The 24,169-nt window shown below is 44.5% G+C and overlaps 1 protein-coding gene and 1 long non-coding RNA gene across 2 annotated transcripts; both read left to right on the forward strand.

The window, feature by feature from the left end:
- The first annotated feature begins 7,174 nt into the window (after positions 1 to 7,174).
- On the forward strand, positions 7,175 to 10,847 carry LOC138293757 (uncharacterized). Its single transcript, XR_011203098.1, has 2 exons — positions 7,175 to 8,422; positions 10,517 to 10,847. It is a non-coding gene; the product is annotated as an uncharacterized lncRNA (long non-coding RNA).
- A 7,562-nt stretch (positions 10,848 to 18,409) lies between these two features.
- LOC138294268 (olfactory receptor 8U9-like) lies at positions 18,410 to 21,937 on the forward strand. Its single transcript, XM_069233381.1, has one exon. The coding sequence runs from the start codon at positions 20,334 to 20,336 to the stop codon at positions 21,270 to 21,272; it is 939 nt and encodes a 312-aa protein (XP_069089482.1). The 5' UTR covers positions 18,410 to 20,333; the 3' UTR covers positions 21,273 to 21,937.
- Positions 21,938 to 24,169: the final 2,232 nt, after the last annotated feature.

Here is a 24,169-nt window from a genome sequence, read left to right on the forward strand (position 1 = left end):
CTCCTTCAGGTGTTAGTAGCCTTTCCTCTCTCCTAGGTAGCCAAACCCTCTTTTCTGGCTATTTAGGGTCTCTGTCTCTGGGGAAACTTTAGATAACGAATGCAAGAGCTCATCCGAGTTCCTCTGCATCTCTCTCTTCACCTTCTGATAAGGAAACGACCGCTGACCGTGCTGGAAGCCTGCAAACCTGCAACATAGTAGCAAAGACGACTACTGCAACTCTGTAACGCTGATCCTGCCGCCTTCTCGACTGTTTTCCTGCTTGTGCATGCTGTGGGGGTAGCCTGCCTCCTCTCTGCACCAGAAGCTCCGAAGAAATCTCCCGTGGGTCGACGGAATCTTCCCCCTGCAACCGCAGGCACCAAAAAGCTGCATTACCGGTCCCTTGGGTCTCCTCTAAGCACGACTAGCGAGGTCCCTCGATTCCAGCGACTCTGTGCAAGTGACCCCCACAGTCCAGTGACTCTTCAGTCCAAGTTTGGTGGAGGTAAGTCCTTGCCTCACCTCGCTGGGCTGCATTGCTGGGAACCGCGACTTTGCAGCTACTCCGGCCCCTGTGCACTTCCGGCGGAAATCCTTTGTGCACAGCCAAGCCTGGGTCCACGGCACTCTAACCTGCATTGCACGACTTTCTAAGTTGGTCTCCGGCGACGTGGGACTCCTTTGTGCAACTTCGGCGAGCACCGTTTCACGCATCCTCTTAGTGCCTGTTTCTGGCACTTCTCCGGGTGCTACCTGCTTCAGTGAGGGCTCTTTGTCTTGCTCGACGTCCCCTCTCTCTTCAGGTCCAATTTGCGACCTCCTGGTTCCTCCTGGGCCCCAGCAGCGTCCAAAAACGCCAAACGCACGAATTGCAGCTAGCAAGGCTTGTTGGCGTTCTTTCGGCGGGAAAACACTTCTGCACGACTCTCCACGGCGAGAGGAATCCGTCCACCAAAGGGGAAGTCTCTAGCCCTTTTCGTTCCTGCAGAAACCTCAGCTTCTTCTGTCCAGTAGAAGCTTCTTTGCACCCGCAGCTGGCATTTCCTGGGCATCTGCCCATCTCCGACTTGCTTGTGACTTTTGGACTTGGTCCCCTTGTTCCACAGGTACCCTAGATTGGAAATCCACAGTTGTTGCATTGCTGGTTTGTGTCTTTCCTGCATTATTCCTCTAACACAACTACTTTGTCCTTAGGGGAACTTTAGTGCACTTTGCACTCACTTTTCAGGGTCTTGGGGAGGGTTATTTTTCTAACTCTCACTATTTTCTAATAGTCCCAGCGACCCTCTACAAGGTCACATAGGTTTGGGGTCCATTCGTGGTTCGCATTCCACTTTTGGAGTATATGGTTTGTGTTGCCCCTATCCCTATGTTTCCCCATTGCATCCTATTGTAACTATACATTGTTTGCACTGTTTTCTAAGACTATACTGCATATTTTTGCTATTGTGTATATATATCTTGTGTATATTTCCTATCCTCTCACTGAGGGTACACTCTAAGATACTTTGGCATATTGTCATAAAAATAAAGTACCTTTATTTTTAGTATAACTGTGTATTGTGTTTTCTTATGATATTGTGCCTATGACACTAAGTGGTACTGTAGTAGCTTCACACGTCTCCTAGTTCAGCCTGAGCTGCTCTGCTAAGCTACCATTATCTATCAGCCTAAGCTGCTAGACACCCTATACACTAATAAGGGATAACTGGGCCTGGTGCAAGGTGCAAGTACCCCTTGGTACTCACTACAAGCCAGTCCAGCCTCCTACATTGGTTGTGCAGTGGTGGGATAAGTGCTTGAGACTACTTACCACTCTTGTCATTGTACTTTTCATAAGAGAAAAATATACAAAACAAGGTCAGTGTATATACACATAGCCAAAAAGTTTTGCATTTCCTCTTTTCACTCTTTTCTAAGTGCTGAAAAGTACTTCTAAACTTTCAAAAAGTTCTTAAAAGTTAAAAAAGTTTTTTTTCTGTCTTTCCAAAAAGTTCTGAAAACTTTTTTCTCTTTTTCTATCACTTTAATTCTCTCTAAAAAATGTCTGGCACAGGCCAAAGTGTTGATCTGTCCAAACTTGCATATGACAACCTTAGCTGGAAAAGAGCAAGGAGTCTCTGTATAGAGAGAGGTTTGAGTGTAGGGAAGAATCCTTCCTTGGAACTGTTACTTAACATGCTTAGAGAACAGGATAAGGCCATAGGTGCCCCATCTGTTGAAAAAGTACCTAATAGTTCTCAATCTGATTCAGGGACTCCCCCAGGAAAAGATTCAGGAAAGAAACTTCCTAGCCTGCCCATTACTAGACAATCTAGCATAGATGGTAATGATGATGAGCCACACCAAATAAATAGTGTTGTCTCACATCATAGCAAAAGCATTTATTCTCACCATACTGGTAGTAATGTTTCTGTAAACCAAGCTGTTAGGGTGCCTTCTGTAAGGGACAGGTCTCCTTCTGTTCATTCCCATCATAGCTCTGTTTCTAGAAATGTCCCTCCCACCAACCCTGATGACAGAATGTTAGAGAGGGAACTCAATAAGTTGAGGGTGGAACAAACCAGACTGAAGCTTAAAAAGCAACAGCTGGATTTGGATAGACAGTCTTTTGAATTAGAGAAGGAAAGACAGAAGTTGGGTTTAGATACCCATGGTGGCAGCAGCAGTATTCCCCATAGTCATCCTGCAAAAGAGCATGATTCCAGGAATCTGCACAAGATAGTTCCCCCTTATAAGGAGGGGGATGACATTAACAAGTGGTTTGCTGCACTTGAGAGGGCCTGTGTTGTACAGGATGTCCCTCAAAGGCAGTGGGCTGCTATCCTATGGCTATCATTTAGTGGAAAAGGTAGGGATAGGCTCCTTACTGTGAAAGAAAGTGATGCCAATAATTTTACAGTTCTTAAGAATGCACTCCTGGATGGTTATGGCTTAACCACTGAACAGTACAGGATAAAGTTCAGAGAGACCAAAAAGGAGTCTTCACAAGACTGGGTTGATTTCATTGACCATTCAGTGAAGGCCTTGGAGGGGTGGTTACATGGCAGTAAAGTTACTGATTATGAAAGCCTGTATAACACAATCCTGAGAGAGCATATACTTAATAATTGTGTGTCTGATTTGTTGCACCAGTACCTGGTAGACTCTGATCTGACCTCTCCCCAAGAATTGGGAAAGAAGGCAGACAAATGGGTCAGAACAAGGGTGAACAGAAAAGTTCATACAGGGGGTGACAAAGATGGCAATAAGAAGAAAGATGGTGAAAAATCTCAAGATAAGCATGGGGATAAGGGTAAAACCAAAGATCCCACTTCAAATCTTAAACACTCTTCAGAGGGTGGGGATAAAACAAATTCTTCCTCTTCTTCCCAACCTGCACACATTAAAAAGCCTTGGTGCTTTGTGTGTAAAAACAGAGGCCATAGGCCAGGGGATAAGTCCTGTCCAGGTAAACCCCCTGAGCCTACCACCACTAATACATCAAGCTCTAGTGCCCCTAGCAGTAGTGGTACTAGTGGTGGGACTGCTGGCAACAGTCAAGCAAAGGGTGTAGTTGGGTTCACTTATGGGTCCATAGTGAAAACTGATGTCATCAGTCCCAAGACAGTTTCTGTCACACCTAGTGGCATTGGCCTTGCCACACTGGCTGCTTGTCCCCTTACAATGGATAAGTACAGGCAGACAGTTTCAATAAATGGTGTTGAGGCCTTGGCCTACAGGGACACAGGTGCCAGTTTCACTTTGGTGACTGAAAACCTAGTGCCTCCTGAACAACACATCATTGGACAACAGTATAAGATTATTGATGTCCATAACTCCACTAAGTTTCTTCCCTTAGCTATAATTCAGTTTAGTTGGGGTGGAGTTACTGGCCCTAAGCAGGTGGTGGTATCACCTAGCTTACCTGTAGACTGTCTCTTAGGTAATGACCTAGAGGCCTCAGGTTGGGCTGATGTAGAGTTGTATGCCCATGCAGCCATGCTGGGCATCCCTGAGGAATTGTTCCCTCTCATTTCAAGTGAAATGAAAAAGCAAAGGAGAGAAGGCCTGAAAACTCAGGATCCCTCTCCATCAACAGGTAAAAAGGGTATCACAGTATCCCCTAACCACCCTACCATTCAGGATACTATTCCTGTGGTGGGAGAAACCTCTCCTGGGGTGGCACCTGTTCCAAGGGAATCATCAGCTGGCAAAGCTGGACTCCCTGAGGTGGAAGTACCTCTCTATGGGATAACTAACATTGGTGAGAAAAAGAGCACCATTTTAGTTAACATGGAGCATCCCTCCAACCCTCCCAGAGAAACTTTAGTGCAGAAACTCTGCACTGCCTCACAACACTCAGGACAGCATCCCTGCCCTAGTGTGGAGCTGATAGGACAGCATCCCTGCCCTGCTCCAACCCAAGAGAAACAGCATCCCTGTTCTCTCTTCCAGCCATATGGACAAAGTTTTTGCCCAGCTATGGCTTTTCTGAGACAGCATCCCTGTCTGGCATTTCCATCACTACAAATAGGTTCAGTGGACAATTCCCACTGCTCTAAACTAAAACTTACTGATAGAAACTCTGAAAATACATCTTCACATTGTTGCTTAGCTAAAAAACTTCAAACAGGGTGGTTTACATCCCCACAGGGAAGTAACCATATAGTGGATGATAAAGGGAGTAACCAGTCTATTGCAGAGCTACTCTCTACTTATCACCACTTAGACAATAAAGTCTCAACTGGCCAAGGTTAGCCTTATTGTCCTTCGTTTGGGGGGGGGTTGGGTGAGAAGGTAGCCTCTTTATAGCCTTGTTACCCCCACTTTTGGCCTGTTTGTGAGTGTATGTCAGGGTGTTTGTCACTGTTTTCACTGTCTCACTGGGATCCTGATAGCCAGGCCTCAGTGCTCATAGTGAAAACACTATGGTTTCAGTATGTTTGTTATGTGTCACTGGGATCCTGCTGGTCAGGACCCCAGTGCTCATAGGTTTGTGGCCTATATGTATGTGTCACGGGGACCCTGTCACACAGGGCCCCAGTGCTCATAGGTGTGCATGTATATGTTCCCTGTGTGGTGCCTAACTGTCTCACTGAGGCTCTGCTAACCAGAACCTCAGTGGTTATGCTCTCTCATTTCTTTCCAAATTGTCACTGACAGGCTAGTGACCATTTTTACCAATATACATTGGCTTACTGGAACACCCTTATAATTCCCTAGTATATGGTACTGAGGTACCCAGGGTATTGGGGTTCCAGGAGATCCCTATGGGCTGCAGCATTTCTTTTGCCACCCATAGGGAGCTCTGACAATTCTTACACAGGCCTGCCACTGCAGCCTGAGTGAAATAACGTCCACGTTATTTCACAGCCCTTTTACACTGCACTTAAGTAACTTATAAGTCACATATATGTCTAACCTTTACCTGGTAAAGGTTAGGTGCAAAGTTACTTAGTGTGAGGGCACCCTGGCACTAGCCAAGGTGCCCCCACATTGTTCAGAGCCAAATCACTGAACTTTGTGAGTGCGGGGACACCATTACACGCGTGCACTACATATAGGTCACTACCTATATGTAGCTTCACCATGGTAACTCCGAATATGGCCATGTAACATGTCTATGATCATGGAATTGCCCCCTCTATGCCATCCTGGCATTGTTGGTACAATTCCATGATCCCAGTGGTCTGTAGCACAGACCCTGGTACTGCCAGACTGCCCTTCCTGGGGTTTCTCTGCAGCTGCTGCCAACCCCTCAGACAGGCAGCTGCCCTCCTGGGGTCCAGCCAGGCCTGGCCCAGGATGGCAGAACAAAGAACTTCCTCTGAGAGAGGGTGTGACACCCTCTCCCTTTGGAAAATGGTGTGAAGGCAGGGGAGGAGTAGCCTCCCCCAGCCTCTGGAAATGCTTTGTTGGGCACAAATGTGCCCAATTCTGCATAAGCCAGTCTACACCGGTTCAGGGACCCCTTAGCCCCTGCTCTGGCGTGAAACTGGACAAAGGAAAGGGCAGTGACCACTCCCCTGACCTGCACCTCCCCTGGGAGGTGTCCAGAGCTCCTCCAGTGTGCTCCAGACCTCTGCCATCTTGGAAACAGAGGTGCTGCTGGCACACTGGACTGCTCTGAGTGGCCAGTGCCACCAGGTGACGTCAGAGACTCCTGCTGATAGGCTCCTTCAGGTGTTAGTAGCCTTTCCTCTCTCCTAGGTAGCCAAACCCTCTTTTCTGGCTATTTAGGGTCTCTGTCTCTGGGGAAACTTTAGATAACGAATGCAAGAGCTCATCCGAGTTCCTCTGCATCTCTCTCTTCACCTTCTGATAAGGAAACGACCGCTGACCGTGCTGGAAGCCTGCAAACCTGCAACATAGTAGCAAAGACGACTACTGCAACTCTGTAACGCTGATCCTGCCGCCTTCTCGACTGTTTTCCTGCTTGTAAATGCTGTGGGGGTAGCCTGCCTCCTCTCTGCACCAGAAGCTCCGAAGAAATCTCCCGTGGGTCGACGGAATCTTCCCCCTGCAACCGCAGGCACCAAAAAGCTGCATTACCGGTCCCTTGGGTCTCCTCTAAGCACGACTAGCGAGGTCCCTCGAATCCAGCGACTCTGTCCAAGTGACCCCCACAGTCCAGTGACTCTTCAGTCCAAGTTTGGTGGAGGTAAGTCCTTGCCTCACCTCGCTGGGCTGCATTGCTGGGAACCGCGACTTTGCAGCTACTCCGGCCCCTGTGCACTTCCGGCGGAAATCCTTTGTGCACAGCCAAGCCTGGGTCCACGGCACTCTAACCTGCATTGCACGACTTTCTAAGTTGGTCTCCGGCGACGTGGGACTCCTTTGTGCAACTTCGGCGAGCACCGTTTCACGCATCCTCGTAGTGCCTGTTTCTGGCACTTCTCCGGGTGCTACCTGCTTCAGTGAGGGCTCTTTGTCTTGCTCGACGTCCCCTATCTCTTCAGGTCCAATTTGCGACCTCCTGGTCCCTCCTGGGCCCCAGCAGCGTCCAAAAACGCCAAACGCACGAATTGCAGCTAGCAAGGCTTGTTGGCGTTCTTTCGGCGGGAAAACACTTCTGCACGACTCTCCACGACGAGAGGGATCCGTCCACCAAAGGGGAAGTCTCTAGCCCTTTTCGTTCCTGCAGAAACCTCAGCTTCTTCTGTCCAGTAGAAGCTTCTTTGCACCCGCAGCTGGCATTTCCTGGGCATCTGTCCTGCTATTTGATGGAGTTTTGTTTTGACCAATGACTTTGTGTTTCACCACTGCGCATATTAGTTGCTCAATGTTCACCAGTAGCACATGGTATGTTTTGTTCAGTTGAGCCGCCTATTGGCTTTGACATGGCATTAGCCATTACTTTCTGTATTCAGTTTAGCCGTCTATGGGCTTTGACATTGCATTAGTCATTACATTCTGTATTGTGCCTATTGGCTTTGACATGGCATTAGCCATTGCTTTCTGTATTCAGTTTAGCCGTCTATGGGCTTTGACATTGCATTAGTCATTACATTCTGTATTGTGCCTATTGGCTTTGACATGGCATTAGCCATTGCTTTCTGTATTCAGTTTAGCCGCCTATGGGCTTTGACATTGCATTAGTCATTACATTCTGTATTCTGCCTATTGGCTTTGACATGCTGTATCCAGTCTAGCCGCCTATTGGCTTTGACATTGCATGCCTATTGACTTTGACATGATGTATTCAATTTAGCTGCCTATTGACTTTGACATGCTATTAGATATTCTGCCTATGGGCTTTGACATGATATTATATATTACATTTTGTATTCAGCTCCGCTGCCTATTGGCTTTGACATGATATCATATATTACACTTTGTATTCAGCTTAACTGCCTTTTGGCTTTGACATGATATTATACATTGCATTTTGTATTCAGCTCAGCTGCCTATGGGCTTTGACATGATATAAGACATTGCATTTTGTATTCAGCTTAGATGCCTATTGGCTTTGACATGACACTAGACATTGCATTTGATATTTAGGTTAGCTGCCTATTGCCTTTAACATGACATTGCATTTGATATTTAGGTTAGCTGCCCATTGCCTTTAACGTGGAGTTAGACATTGCAGTTGAGAATAGTTCTGTATTTTTCCAAGCTGTGTTTTTGCACCAGAGAACCAAGATGTTTTGCTCTCACAGTAGACTAGACCTGATAAGAGAGAGTACATGGGCGTTGTTTCTCTTCCCTTGAGCTTGGGAACAGGAGTAGTCTTGGAGACCTGGCCAGTCTCCAAAAGGCTTGCTCAGTTTCCCAGGTCTGAGAGGAGGGGGCACACCTTTGTAACGAATGTAACAGGCTGCAGAGAGTCAGATTCGAATCTGCCGGACCTCGTGCTGGAGCTTGGCGCCAGTTGCCAGCATCCCGTGTGGGTAGATGACACTCTTTCTCGCGGCTGACAGGGGTCTCAGCTTGCAGACCTTAGAAAGATGTAGCTGTAAATAGTTCCTACACGGTGAAGTATTTGTTTTGCTTTGCATTCAATATCTTATAAATATAACCTGCTGTGTATATTGCAAACTGATATATTTTGTTTGATTAACGCGGACTTGAAAGCTACTAATTCGTCATTCATTCATAAACATTGTGGTTGGGGAAGAATAAAATAACAATAAAAGTCTTCTTTGACCTCAGAAGTGCATTTCTGTTGTGTTATGTTAGTGCTTAGAAACTAAATAAGAGGAAAGCACTACAATTGGTACCTGGAGTCGTGGGGTCGGTCATTAAGAGGTGATTAAGAAGGGGTTTGACGAGTTAGTAGATTTCTAAGTGCACACTTTAAAAGTGTAATTGTTTTTTGTTGTTTGGAGAATTACAGAAATTGTTTTCTGTTTGGAGAATCACAGTAGCACGGCAGACCATGTCTGAGAATACATGTGTTGATGAACTGCCTGATGGTGCTAAGAAAAACTGTGAATTGTTTTCTGTTTGGGGAATTACAGAAGAAAATGCATGTGTAGCTAAAATGCCTGATGTTGTTTTGAGAAATAATTCCTGTTGTATATATGTAGAAAACGTGTGTTTTGGAAGTAATGATGACAGAAAGGTCTGGATACCTTTATCTGCTTACAGAGAAATGCAGGAGAAATGTAGGAAGTTGGAACATGAAAATAGGAATTTACGTGAGCAAATTAGCCAGGATACAATAATTCAAAATAAGACGGAAAGTTATAAAAGGGCTGTTTTTGAAGAATCTTTCTTGTCCCATTCCAGTAATGAGGGGGTTAAGACAGCTCCGAGCTGCATTGAGTTTCCGTGTGAGCCAGGGTTTTTGGCAGCCAAAGTGCATTCCTTAACTGATAACAGGGACGAGAGACCAGAATGTGATTTACGAGTTACGTTGCAAAATGCACAAGTAAAACGAAGGATTTTAGAGCAAGACACCCCGAGTTTCATTAGCTTGTTTGATTTTTGGAAAAAGAATAGCCCTCATTTGAGAGAAATCCTAACACTTTTGTACATGGTCACTGTGAAAAATAATATGCAGCTGCGCGCTTGTGATTTGGCAAATGAAATAATGCAGACTTTAGGTTTCTGCGCAGTGCAAGAAGGAAATACTTATGTACATTTAAATCATGAACAAGGGAAGAAAATAGTGCCCCTAGCTAGAATCATACAATGGATCTGGTACTTGCAAGACAGGGCTAGAGTACCACAGATAAAAGAGTTACCAATGAAATTGTGTGCACCATTTGAATTCGTGTCTACTGAAGATAAAAAGCATGTTTGTTTTATTGATGATTCATTGACTGAAATGTTGCTTTCTGGCACAGTAGAAGAAACAGCGTTGTATAATGTGTGTCAGATTTTAAAGCAAGAGCTACGTGAGATGTGTCATTTTTACGCTGATTTTTGGTTCTTTGATAATGTTTTAGCACCTAACTGGTTCAATTACCTTGCAGATGTTAATGAGAAAAATGCAGAGAGAGAAGTGTTCACCCAGAATTCTGCCTTAGTGGGGATGGCTATGTGGGTGCCCCAGAAATGTGAAAAGGCCACTTACAGGTGGGCAGAGATGAGAGAGATGCCCATTCCCCTAGATTTGATAAAAACTGTGCAGCATGCACAAAAGCAATCTGTCATGCAAGCAGTCACAGAGCAGTTGGGGAGAGGAAAGTTACCAGAACAGAAATGGCAAATTGATCAGGTTTTAGGGAGAGTGATTGCTGCAAATTACCAAGGAAAAATCGAAATTATGCTGATACCTAGAAAAGAATCTGATTCATTCATACAAATTGGAGACAGAATGGCCCAACTTGACAAAAATGCAGTGAATGGAGGTTTGGTAAAGAAGGAGTCTGCCCCAGCCCTTCTGACAGTGCAAGAAAAAGGAAGCTGTGGCGCAGCAGATAAAAACCTCAGTACTGATGTGTGGGCTGAAGCCCCAAGTGATCCTCCAGAACCTGCAGAAAATATAACAAAGGGCCTCAAAAACGTCCTGCTGATTATAAAACAGGGAAAGAAAGAGGAAGGGTGCAGTTTAAATGAAAAATGTTATTTGCAAGAAAAGTCATACTTGTTTCTTTTGCAGATCCTACCACGTTTCGCCACTGTCCCTGAGTGCGCTGTGTGGTCCCCCTTCCGGTGTGTGCGTGTGGGGTCGGGGAAGGGACCGAATCCCCAACCTGAACCTGGCTGAGTAAAGTGCCAGCACCATGGATCCATTTTGCGCAAACTGCGCCTTCAGTTCAAGTTCAACTTGTTTGCTGTGTTTTTTTTTTTTCCCCTCTCGTTTGGAACTCTGACTTTTGCTTACCTTCCAGAAAACCTTTCAGGTGGACCGTGCACCTTTACATGAGTAGAACTCATGCCACATCAAATTGCTAACCAGAGAAAAAAAAATAAAAAAAAATTGCCCAGTCTTTTCTATGTAGATGTATCTGATGTGAAAGGTTATGAAATCAATGTGTTAATTCACTTCTATTGCTTTACAGGGATTGCTTTGATCATAATGTTTTTTTTGTGCTGATGTTTTTTTTGTTTTTTTTTAAATATGAGATATGTGAAACAAAAATTCATTGGTCAAAGGGCGGAATGTCCTGCTATTTGATGGAGTTTTGTTTTGACCAATGACTTTGTGTTTCACCACTGCGCATATTAGTTGCTCAATGTTCACCAGTAGCACATGGTATGTTTTGTTCAGTTGAGCCGCCTATTGGCTTTGACATGGCATTAGCCATTACTTTCTGTATTCAGTTTAGCCGTCTATGGGCTTTGACATTGCATTAGTCATTACATTCTGTATTGTGCCTATTGGCTTTGACATGGCATTAGCCATTGCTTTCTGTATTCAGTTTAGCCGTCTATGGGCTTTGACATTGCATTAGTCATTACATTCTGTATTGTGCCTATTGGCTTTGACATGGCATTAGCCATTGCTTTCTGTATTCAGTTTAGCCGCCTATGGGCTTTGACATTGCATTAGTCATTACATTCTGTATTCTGCCTATTGGCTTTGACATGCTGTATCCAGTCTAGCCGCCTATTGGCTTTGACATTGCATGCCTATTGACTTTGACATGATGTATTCAATTTAGCTGCCTATTGACTTTGACATGCTATTAGATATTCTGCCTATGGGCTTTGACATGATATTATATATTACATTTTGTATTCAGCTCCGCTGCCTATTGGCTTTGACATGATATCATATATTACACTTTGTATTCAGCTTAACTGCCTTTTGGCTTTGACATGATATTATACATTGCATTTTGTATTCAGCTCAGCTGCCTATGGGCTTTGACATGATATAAGACATTGCATTTTGTATTCAGCTTAGATGCCTATTGGCTTTGACATGACACTAGACATTGCATTTGATATTTAGGTTAGCTGCCTATTGCCTTTAACATGACATTGCATTTGATATTTAGGTTAGCTGCCCATTGCCTTTAACGTGGAGTTAGACATTGCAGTTGAGAATAGTTCTGTATTTTTCCAAGCTGTGTTTTTGCACCAGAGAACCAAGATGTTTTGCTCTCACAGTAGACTAGACCTGATAAGAGAGAGTACATGGGCGTTGTTTCTCTTCCCTTGAGCTTGGGAACAGGAGTAGTCTTGGAGACCTGGCCAGTCTCCAAAAGGCTTGCTCAGTTTCCCAGGTCTGAGAGGAGGGGGCACACCTTTGTAACGAATGTAACAGGCTGCAGAGAGTCAGATTCGAATCTGCCGGACCTCGTGCTGGAGCTTGGCGCCAGTTGCCAGCATCCCGTGTGGGTAGATGACACTCTTTCTCGCGGCTGACAGGGGTCTCAGCTTGCAGACCTTAGAAAGATGTAGCTGTAAATAGTTCCTACACGGTGAAGTATTTGTTTTGCTTTGCATTCAATATCTTATAAATATAACCTGCTGTGTATATTGCAAACTGATATATTTTGTTTGATTAACGCGGACTTGAAAGCTACTAATTCGTCATTCATTCATAAACATTGTGGTTGGGGAAGAATAAAATAACAATAAAAGTCTTCTTTGACCTCAGAAGTGCATTTCTGTTGTGTTATGTTAGTGCTTAGAAACTAAATAAGAGGAAAGCACTACAGCATCTGCCCATCTCCGACTTGCTTGTGACTTTTGGACTTGGTCCCCTTGTTCCACAGGTACCCTAGATTGGAAATCCACAGTTGTTGCATTGCTGGTTTGTGTCTTTCCTGCATTATTCCTCTAACACGACTACTTTGTCCTTAGGGGAACTTTAGTGCACTTTGCACTCACTTTTCAGGGTCTTGGGGAGGGTTATTTTTCTAACTCTCACTATTTTCTAATAGTCCCAGCGACCCTCTACAAGGTCACATAGGTTTGGGGTCCATTCGTGGTTCGCATTCCACTTTTGGAGTATATGGTTTGTGTTGCCCCTATCCCTATGTTTCCCCATTGCATCCTATTGTAACTATACATTGTTTGCACTGTTTTCTAAGACTATACTGCATATTTTTGCTATTGTGTATATATATCTTGTGTATATTTCCTATCCTCTCACTGAGGGTACACTCTAAGATACTTTGGCATATTGTCATAAAAATAAAGTACCTTTATTTTTAGTATACCTGTGTATTGTGTTTTCTTATGATATTGTGCCTATGACACTAAGTGGTACTGTAGTAGCTTCACACGTCTCCTAGTTCAGCCTGAGCTGCTCTGCTAAGCTACCATTATCTATCAGCCTAAGCTGCTAGACACCCTATACACTAATAAGGGATAACTGGGCCTGGTGCAAGGTGCAAGTACCCCTTGGTACTCACTACAAGCCAGTCCAGCATCCTACACCAATATTCTCCATGCACCCACAAAACTAGTACCAGAAGTGACAGTGCTATGATTAATGGAAGGAAGGACAGACAGGCAGAGAGTGCTGGCAGGCATGAACTTCCTAGTGTTGAAATGAGGCATCGGCCTGTACTGGAAGACCCCCGCCTCCCTCCTAGCCACCTGGTCCTGGGGTGTGAACTATTGTGAACAGGCCAAAAAAAGAGATGTATAAAGGAAGATGATGTCCTAGTAAACATCCCAACCTATGGGACCCATGGACCTCTAGTCACAATGATGGTGAGAATGAATGCTCTTGCTATGATGTGAGACAACACTATTTGTATGGTGTGGCTCTTCATCATTACCAACTATGCTAGACTGTCTAGTAATGGGCAGGCTGGGAACTTTCTTTCCTGAATCTTTTCCTGGGGGAGTCCCTGGATCAGATTGGGAACCATTTGCTACTTTTTCAACAGATGTGGCCCCTTTGGCCTTATCTTGTTCTCTAAGCATATTAAGCAACAATTCCAAGGAAGGATTCTTCCCTACACTCAAACCTCTCTCTATGCAGAGACTCCTTGCTCATTTCCAGCTAAGGTGGTCATATGCAAGTTTGGACAGATCAACATTTTGGCCTGTGCCAGACATTTTTAGAGAGAGTTAAAGTGAAAGAAAAAGAGAAAAAAGTTTGTCAGAGCTTTTAGAAAGACAGAGAAAAAAAACTTTTTAAACTTTTTAGAACTTTTTAGAAAGTTAGAAGTACTTTTCAGCACTTTAGAAAACAGTGAAAAGAGGAAAAGCAAAACTTTTTAGCTATGTGTACACACACTGAACTTGTTTTGTATATTTTTCTCTTATGAAAAGTACAATGACAAGAGTGGTAAGTAGTCTCAAAGCACTTATCCCACCGCTGCACAACCAATGTAGGAGGCTGGACTGGCTTGTAGTGAGTACCAAGGGGTACTTACACCTTGTACCAAGCCCAGGTATCCCTTATTAGTGTATAGGTTGTCTAGCAGCTTAGGGTGATAGATAATGGTAGCTTAGCAGAGCAGCTTAGGCTGAACTAGGAGACGTGTGAAGCTACTACAGTACCACAAGTGTCACTTGCACACTATCATAAGAAAACACAATACACAGTTATACTAAAAATAAAGGTACTTTATTTTTATGACAATATGCCAAAGTATCTCAGAGTGTACCCTCAGAGTGAGGATAGCAAATATACACAAGGTATATGTACACAGTACTAAAAATATGCAGTATAGTCTTAGAAAACAGTGCAAACAATGTATAGTTACAATAGGATGCAATGGAGACACATAGGGATAGGGGCAACACAAACCATATACTCCAAAAGTGGAATGCGAACCACAAATGGACCCCAAACCTATGTGACCTTGTAGAGGGTCGCTGGGACTATTAGAAAATAGTGAGGGTTAGAAAAATAGCCCACCCCAAGACCCTGAAAAGTGAGTGCAAAGTGCACTAAAGTTCCCCTAAGGACAAAGAAGTTGTGATAGAGGAATAATGCAGGAAAGACACAAACCAGCAATGCAACAACAATGGATTTCCAGTCAAGGGTACCTGTGGAACAAGGGGACCAATTTCAAAAGTCACAAGCAAGTCGGAGATGGGCAGATGCCCAGGAAATGCCAGCTGTGGGTGCAAAGAAGCTTCTACTGGACAGAAGAAGCTGAGGATTCTGCAGGAACAAAAAGGGCTAGAGACTTCCCCTTTGGTGGACGGATCCCACTCGCTGTGGAGAGTCGTGCAGAAGTGTTTCCCGCCGAAAGAACGCCAACAAGCCTTGCTAGCTGCAAATCGTGCGGTTAGTGTTTTTGGATGCTGCTGTGGCCCAGGAGGGACCAGGAGGTCGCAAATTGGACCAGGAGGTAGAGGGGACGTCGCGCAAGACAAGGAGCCCTCTTAGCAGCAGGTAGCACCCGGAGAAGTGCCAGAAACAGGCACTACGAGGATGCGTGAAATGGTGCTCACCCGAAGTTACACAAAGGAGTCCCACGTCGCTGGAGACCAACTTAGAAAGTCGTGCAATGCAGGTTAGAGTGCTGTGGACCCAGGCTTGGCTGTGCACAAAGGATTTCTGCCGGAAGTGTACAGGGGCCGGAGTAGTTGCAAAAGTCGCGATTACCAACAATGCAGTCTGGCGTGGGGAGGCAAGGACTTACCTCCACCAAACTTGGACTGAAGAGTCACTGGACTGTGGGAGTCACTTGGACAGAGTTGCTGGATTCAAGGGACCTCGCTCGTTGTGCTGAGAGGAGACCCAAGGGACCGGTAATGCAGCTTTTTGCTGCCTGCGGTTGCAGGGGGAAGATTCCGTCGACCCACAGGAGATTTCTTTGGAGCTTTTAGTGGAGAGAGGAGGCAGACTACCCCCACAGCATGCACCACCAAGAAAACAGTCGAGAAGGCGGCAGGATCAGCGTTACAGAGTTGCAGTAGTCGTCTTTGCTACTTTGTTGCAGTTTTGCAGGCTTCCAGCGCGGTCAGCAGTCGATTCCTTGGCAGAAGGTGAAGAGAGAGATGCAGAGGAACTCTGATGAGCTCTTGCATTCGCTATCTAAAGTTTCCCCAGAGACAGAGACCCTAAATAGCCAGAAAAGAGGGTTTGGCTACCTAGGAGAGAGGATAGGCTAGCAACACCTGAAGGAGCCTATCAGAAGGAGTCTCTGACGTCACCTGGTGGCACTGGCCACTCAGAGCAGTCCAGTGTGCCAGCAGCACCTCTGTTTCCAAGATGGCAGAGGTCTGGAGCACACTGAAGGAGCTCTGGACACCTCCGAGGGGAGGTGCAGGTCAGAGGAGTGGTCACTCCCCTTTCCTTTGTCCAGTTTCACGCCAGAGCAGGGCTAAGGGGTCCCCTGAACCGGTGTAGACTGGCTTATGCAGAATTGGGCACATCTGTGCCCATGAAAGCATTTCCAGAGGCTGGGGGAGGCTACTCCTCCCCTGCCTTCACACCATTTTCCAAAGGGAGAGGGTGTAACACCCTCTCTCAGAGGAAGTCCTTTGTTCTGCCATCCTGGGACAAGCCTGGCTTGACCCCAGGAGGGCAGAAACCTGTCTGAGGGGTTGGCAGCAGCTGCAGTGAAACCCCAGGAAAGGCAGTTTGGCAGTACCAGGGTCTGTGCTACAGACCACTGGGATCATGGGATTGTGCCAACTATGCCAGGATGGCATAGAGGGGGCAATTCCATGATCATAGACATGTTACATGGCCATATTCGGAGTTACCATTGTGAAGCTACATATAGGTAGTGACCTATATGTAGTGCACGCGTGTAATGGTGTCCCCGCACTCACAAAGTCCGGGGAATTGGCACAATGTGGGGGCACCTTGGCTAGTGCCAGGGTGCCCTCACACTAAGTAACTTTGCACCTAACCTTTACCAGGTAAAGGTTAGATATATAGGTGACTTATAAGTTACTTAAGTGCAGTGTACAATGGCTGTGAAATAACGTGGAAGTTATTTCACTCAGGCTGCAGTGGCAGGCCTGTGTAAGATTTGTCAGAGCTCCCTATGGGTGGCAAAAGAAATGCTGCAGCCCATAGGGATCTCCTGGAACCCCAATACCCTGGGTACCTCAGTACCATATACTAGGGAATTATAAGGGTGTTCCAGTAAGCCAATGTAAATTGGTAAAATTGGTCACTAGCCTGTTAGTGACAATTTAGAAAGAAATGAGAGAGCATAACCACTGAGGTTCTGATTAGCAGAGCCTCAGTGAGACAGTTAGTCTCTACACAGGTAACACATTCAGGCACACTTATGAGCACTGGGGCCCTGGCTGGCAGGGTCCCAGTGACACATACAACTAAAACAACATATATACAGTGAAAAATGGGGGTAACATGCCAGGCAAGATGGTACTTTCCTACAGGTGGTGGTCTCCGGACCACAGGGGGCCACAGGCCCCCCTGCTTTAATTACAAATCACCTCGGGGAGGTGGTGGTCCCCAGGGCTGCGGGGGTGCCACAGGACCCCCCGCTTTAGTTGAAGGATCGTCCCAGGGAGGTGGTGGTCCCCGGGGCTGTGGTAGAGCCAAAGACCCCCCCAATAGTAAAAAAAAAGAAAAGAGCCCTGGGGAGGTGGTGGCGCTCTGGGCAGTGGGAGGGGGCCAGGAGGGCCCACCGCTTTAAAAAAAAAAGCCCCCGGGACTTGGCCCACCCGGGAGTATTAAACTAACGAAGCGCGAGAGCCCACGCTTCGTTTAAAAAAAAAATGTTTACTAGAGAATTTGTGGATCCTCCGCATCTCCGCTCGTAAAATCAACCCCCAAAAAACGCCTTTTAGCCCTGGGGGGGAGAGGGGTCAACATCAGAGCTAAGGGGTCAGGGTGTTCCTACCCTGGCCCGTTTAGTTTTTTAAAACTTTTTATTTTGAACTCGGCTGAAGCCGAGTCCCAAGATGACTGACAACACTTCAACAACTTCTGTTGTTGAAGTGTTATCAGCCAATCAGATCTCAGCACCAGATCGGCAGGGGTCATGAATCATTTGCGTCCCTAGACATACAAATTTCTCAAAAACTACTGAACGGAATTACACCAAAATGAAAAAAACACTCTTTCTGGGCCAGGACCTACCTTCCTGCCAAATTTGGTGTAATTCCCGTTCAGTCATTTTTGCACTATTGCGTTCCAAAATCTCTATGGAAAAATGAATGGGGAAAATGTGTTTTGGGACCTCCCCTTTTTTCTCCCCCTCACCCACCTCCCCCCGGGGACGGATCACCCCGAAACTTTCCAAGACGCAGCTAATGGAACTGGCAAATAAAGAAAGGCTTTTAATATAGAAACGAAATCCTACCTATAACTATCTAGGGGCGACCACCACTAGGTAATATATATATATATAAATATATATATATATACATATATATATATGTATATATATATATAATTTATTTTTGTTTTGTAAATAATTATTCCATGCCATAGATTTTTTGTTTTAGGTCTGTGTGCTTACCAGTAAGTTTCAGGAAAATTAAATATATATTTTTTTATTTTAAATGTTTTTCAACATTTTCATTAATTTATAGCAATTTTATCATTTTATTGACTTTTAAGCTTTCTTGTTTTTCCAATGTTGATTTTTTTTAATATTAAAAAAATATATATATTTTTTTAAATAATTGTATTATATTATTTATGTGTAGTGAAAGTGACCCCCAAATATATGCACTTTTTCAATAATCTTTCGACAGCAGTTAGAATAGTAAATCTGCCACCACTCCCCCATTAATTCAATTTCCCCAGCATTTTTTGAATTGGAGTTATAACAGTAAATTTAACCTTCCTTGAACGTATGCACATTCGCCTATGTTCATAATGATGGAGTTAGAAAAGTAAATTTGACCCACATCCACCTGCCCCAGTGTTTGCTATGCTGAACTTCGTTCGTTCGGTGTCCTAGCCCCCTTCTCTAATGTATGCATTTTCCCAATTGTGTGCTAGAGTAGACTTAGAATAGTAGAAAGGACCCCACAAAGGGTGTGGAATTAAAGTTAGAAAAGTAGGTTTAACCACCCACACCCCTCAATGTATACAATTACTCCAAATGTTTTTTGGACTGCAGTTAGAATAGCATATATGACTAATGTCCCAATAAATCAATCAATCAATCAATCTTTTTGGAGTACCTCCTCTTGGTGACTTTTAAGGCTCCTTGGACCTTAGGGAAAGTACAAAGGACCAGATGAGCAACAACTGCAATTTGCTAAATCACAAGATTTGCTGCTGCACAATGGTTTGCACAAATGTAGTATGTAACAAGTTACTAAATCAAGTAACAAGTACAAGTAACAAGTTACTAAATCACTAAATGGGTTTAGAAAATCCTAAGAAATCGCTATTTGAAGAGGTGTGTTTAGGGCATCCCTTCTAAACAGTGACTTTTATGGTATCTAATAATATTTTGTGACAAAATCCCAGTTACCACCAAGCAAAATTGGTGGTAGCCCATTGGTAAATGGGAAGGGGTTCCCATGGGACCCCTTCCCATTTTTGAATCTCAAACAAAGTATTTTTAAGAGCAGGCATGGTCTCACAGACTACTGCCTACTTTTAAAAAACAAGCATTTTCAATCCAACGGGTCTCAAATTTGCTCGAGTTAGAGATATTAGCAGTGAAAAAAAAAAACGCAGCGTGATCGCACTATGTAAAATTCAGCGCGATGGCGCCGCGTGGAAAATAAACAGATAAAGTAGTCCGGACCCCAGGCTGAAAACATCGAGCCTCGTATGTTTTCAGTAGTTTACCGGTGCTGTGTAGGTGGGCTAAACACTGGAAAGGGCATGACATATGCATGCCTTTCACAAATGAAAGCAAGAGTATTTTAAAAGGCAAGCCCACAAACCAATGTAAGTGACTGATGTGACATGGGCGTGGTTTGAAGCCCAAGGAGAGATTACAGAATGGACGGAGCGCTTAGCGCTCTTCCATAATGAATGTTAAACGGTTCATCATTTCTTTGAAATACATCCCCGTTTCCTTTCAAAGAAAATGGGGTGCATTTAGAAAGAAGTTTACTTTATTTAAAAGCAATCACAGACCTGGTGGTCTCCTGGCTGCCGGCAGCTCAGCATCCCTTTGATGCCTATCACTCTTAAAAGGCCACAAACTGCAACCTCCCTGATCAATATCAATGAGGTTGGTTGATTTACGGCCCACAAGTAATCACTGATATTAAAATAAAAGTTTCACACATTAGGAATAACAATTTCCTAATTACGATTCACAGAAAATCAGAATTTGGAAATCACTATTATTATTGTTAATACATCACGCCATTAGAGTCCAGGGCCCACTCTAGCAGAGGCAACCAGCACAATCCAGTCGCAGCCCACCTGCTGCTGGTCAACTAGTCACTCCAGGAAAAGCCCTCAAGCAGCGTGTTATGTCCCCAGAGCCATCCGGGAGGTCAGCCAACTGACTCTTGTGGTCCAGGGGAAACGCAGTGCTGTAATCATATGGTCAAAATAGCAATCCTTGTAATAAAGCTAGAAGGTCTTCACTAACCTTTGTCTCTTTTTGTCTCTTTTCCACTCCTAGAAGATCCTCTCTCAGAAATACATGGCTGATGAGAATATGACATGGATGTCAGAGTTCATCCTCCTCGGTCTCACAGACGACCCGCGGCTCGAGATCCCTCTCTTCATATTGTTTCTCATGGTCTATATTGTTACCTTTATGAGCAATACCTGTATCGTGACAGTGATCTGTACCTCCCTGCGTCTTCACACGCCCATGTACTTTCTGCTAAGTAACCTGTCTCTTGTGGACTTGTGTTATTCCTCAACCATCACGCCTAACACACTGGCCAACTTCCTAGCAGTGAGAAAAGTGATATCCCTTCCAGGGTGCATAACTCAGATGTTTTCCTTTGTTCTCACTGGGGGTGCAGACATTCTTCTCCTGGCAATTATGGCGTATGATCGCTACGTGGCCATCTGTAACCCTCTGTATTACACAGTCACTATGACAGAGCTTGTGTGTATTTATCTTGTTGTTGGGGCATACTGTGCTGCCCTGCTGAATGCCCTCATACAAAGCTGTCTCTCCCTCAGGTTGTCCTTCTGCAAGTCTAATAAGATCACCCATTTCTACTGTGATGTCCCTCCACTACTGAAGCTCTCCTGCTCAGACATCAGAACCAATGAGGCTGTCCTGATCTTCATAGGTGGGAGCATCATGGCAGCATCCCTTGTCGTGGTTCTTCTCTCCTACACTTTCATCATCTCTGCGGTCCTGAAGATCCCTTCATCAAAGGGGAGGCACCGGCTCTTCTCCACCTGCTCTGCTCACTTCCTGTGTGTGACCTTGTTCTTCAGTACAAGCTTCTTCATGTACATCAGACCCAGCTCTAGCTACACTATGGACCGGGACCGAGTGGCCTCTGTATTCTACACCATGGTGATTCCCATGTTAAACCCTCTGATTTATAGCCTGAGGAATCAAGAGGTCAAGGAAAGTGTCAAGAATCTGGCAGAATATGTCCTCTTAAGAAGATAGCTACAGGAGCCTCTGTTGTATTGAGACAGATATTTCTGTATGTGAGTGCATTAAAGGTGTCAAGGTTTGGATTGTAGCAGCCTGCTTCTGAAGCAAAGTATAGGTTTAACTGGTCACATTTAAGTACCTGTGGTTTTGGATATGTTTCCATTCCTCACAACTGTTGCTGGTGACATTCGAGTAAAAAAAAATGATGGATGAAATGCATGAATCTCAGCCTCTGATAATTATCCGGACCGCATCCCAGTGCATGCATTTGTTTGCCCCCATCCATCCTACATCTTCGAGGATGCTGTGATGTCTACTACTTTACTCCATGTGAGAAACTGTTTATTCTCTTTCCCAGTCTTACTTCAAATAATCCCTTAGCAAATAAGCTTATATTGAACTGACTGTTTGTTTTTTTTGGGCCATTTTCTGTCCTTTTGATTTTGCCAGTTGTTGCCATCTCTGTGGATAGTGTTGTTTGTAAATCAGACTATTAAATACCAGTTCTGTCTCCTATTCACAAGTAAGTTAAGGGACGCCTTTTGATATAGCCATTAAAGATTTGTGTCATTGGGTCACGATTTTTGTTAATAGTTATTATGGTTCCAGAATTATGCCATCTATAAGAAATATTTCTAAAATATGTTGGAAATTATGTCAGAGTAACTGTGATTTCTCCAAACTCATTCACATGATATAAATAATCAAAATGTGTTTCAATTTATTTCCATTTGCTAGGATTCCATCAGCCCTTTGTGTAATGCATGTTTCTGGGAAGCCAACTCCTGATAATGCATTCTCATTATTCAGATCTGCACCAAAGCACAGAGAAGCCTGAGGGTGTCATAGCACCAGATCAAAGTAAACAATGAGAGCAGTCTCACAAAAACCCTACAATACTTACAAGAGTCATATAAAACAAAATAAAAAGAAAATGCCTAATACTAGACTTAGCAAGCAAGACAAACTGTTTAATAAAGGGAACCAGCGCAGTCTGTATATTTGAAGAAATGACCAAAAGTGTGTCCTGCAGATTTAAAATACCATGGACCCCACTTTCCTTAATACAATATTTAGAAACTTTTTAAAAGACGCCGAATATATCTGGCCTTGGAATGAGGATAAACGTGAAATCTGTGGTGGTGGTAGACACACTGATTCCCACAGTTATTTTCTTTACATTAGAAGAGGCCCAAAGCTGAATAAGGTCCACACCCTGCTGAAAAGACATTAAAAGTGGGAGATGTAGTTATTTAGGATCAATCCCTAAATTAAACTTTAACCTTGTGATATTGGTTCCTTCCAGACTGGTCCTTGATCTATTTCTCAATGTGTGTACATATCACATATAGAGAGCTTTTAGACATTGTACCTCAGTTTACTCCTATGCACATGTTTTACTCTGGTGAATGTTTTCACTTGTGATGGTTTTTCACTGGTTTTCGGTAAGGGAGAACAAGAAAAAGGCACCACAAATGACTTTAATGAGATTAATGAACAACATGATAAATTGAGATACTCGTGTGGTATCTGCTCATATCTATGCCAATGAAATAGATACATAAAACAATGCAAAGAAATTCTGAAACAGGATTGTGAAATCTATTACACGATACAATAGAGTCATGTGAAAGGTACAGTAAATACAATAGGTGCACAATGGAATATTCTTTTCCTTATATATGGTTTTGTGGTCCAGCTTCTTTTTCCCTTTAATAAAGGCCCAATCCTATTACCTATAGATAACATTCAAATTTGCGGCAAACAAGTGGTGTTTCACTCAGAGATTTTTACCCCAGAATGATTTCTGAACATAAATACAATTCCTAGATTGAAACCATAAGCCTATCACCCTGGAATGTATCAAACATTTCCACATCTATACATTTAATTCCGATGTTTTAACATCAAACTAGTTTCCCCTTCCTCTCTGTGTGACAGTGCTGGTGCTTGCCCCTGCATGTCCGTGCTCTGCAAACCTCTTCCGATTCCTTCACGGGTCATGGGATCTTACTTTGTATCTCACTTAGGGCCTCATTGTGAGCCTTGCCTTCAGACAAGCAGATCGCCAGGCTTGCAGTGAGGAGACCACCGCCGAGCAGGCAACACCCCACCAGATCCATTACAAGGCTACCACTGGGCTGACCGGCAGAAACCAAGTCAGGCCAGTGGATACCGTGCGGCGGCATTGGTCTCAGAGCCACATGGAACCAAGGCCAATGGCATCACACAGGGGAGCCCCCCAGCACCATGGAAATGCTCACTGTCTGCATTCCCACGGTGCTGAGCAGGAGGGCCCCTGCACTGCCATGCCATGGGCGTGGGCAATGCAGGGGCACCCCGTGACCTCCGGCACTGTCTTTCTGCCAGCATTTCCATGGCGGGATCCTCACCATAGAAAGGATGGCAGAAATTGTAGTTGTACAACTCCGCCCACCATCACCCCGTCATGAACCATATCTCTGGTGGGGATTGGAGTCCCCTGGCAGTTCTTTCTGCTAGGGTTGGAATGTGGTTTTCAGACCAACACAGCCTTGTAATATGACCCTTAGTTCTGTTCCTAATTCGGAACCAAAAACACTACAGTGGAGCAGAGAGGAACTTATGTTTTACCAACAAGCCTGATCAAGTTTGTTTAGGTTATTTGGTGGCTTGCAAGAGGCAACACTGAAGCAGGAGGAACCAAGAGTATGGGTTTGTTCCTCTCAATTGTGGCAAAAGGAAGTGCTCCCTGTTAGTAGTAGGAGGGGATACCTTTCCTCATCAACTGTAAAGTGACAGTTATCCCACCCTGGAAGTGACATCACTTCCGTTACTGGGACTTCCGGTGCCCCAGAGAGCCCGCCCCAGAACTGACGTAGGTGTAGAGGTGTCACGTGGTTTGTGACCTCATGGTGTCACGTGTTAGC

The sequence above is a fragment of the Pleurodeles waltl genome, chromosome 4_2 (assembly GCF_031143425.1).
Source record: "Pleurodeles waltl isolate 20211129_DDA chromosome 4_2, aPleWal1.hap1.20221129, whole genome shotgun sequence".
Classification (NCBI taxonomy): Eukaryota; Metazoa; Chordata; class Amphibia; order Caudata; family Salamandridae; genus Pleurodeles; species Pleurodeles waltl.

Bases quoted from the DNA above. Each gene is read 5' to 3' on its own strand.
- LOC138294268 (XM_069233381.1), top strand. From the start codon at position 20,334: ATGGCTGATGAGAATATGACATGGATGTCAGAGTTCATCCTCCTCGGT.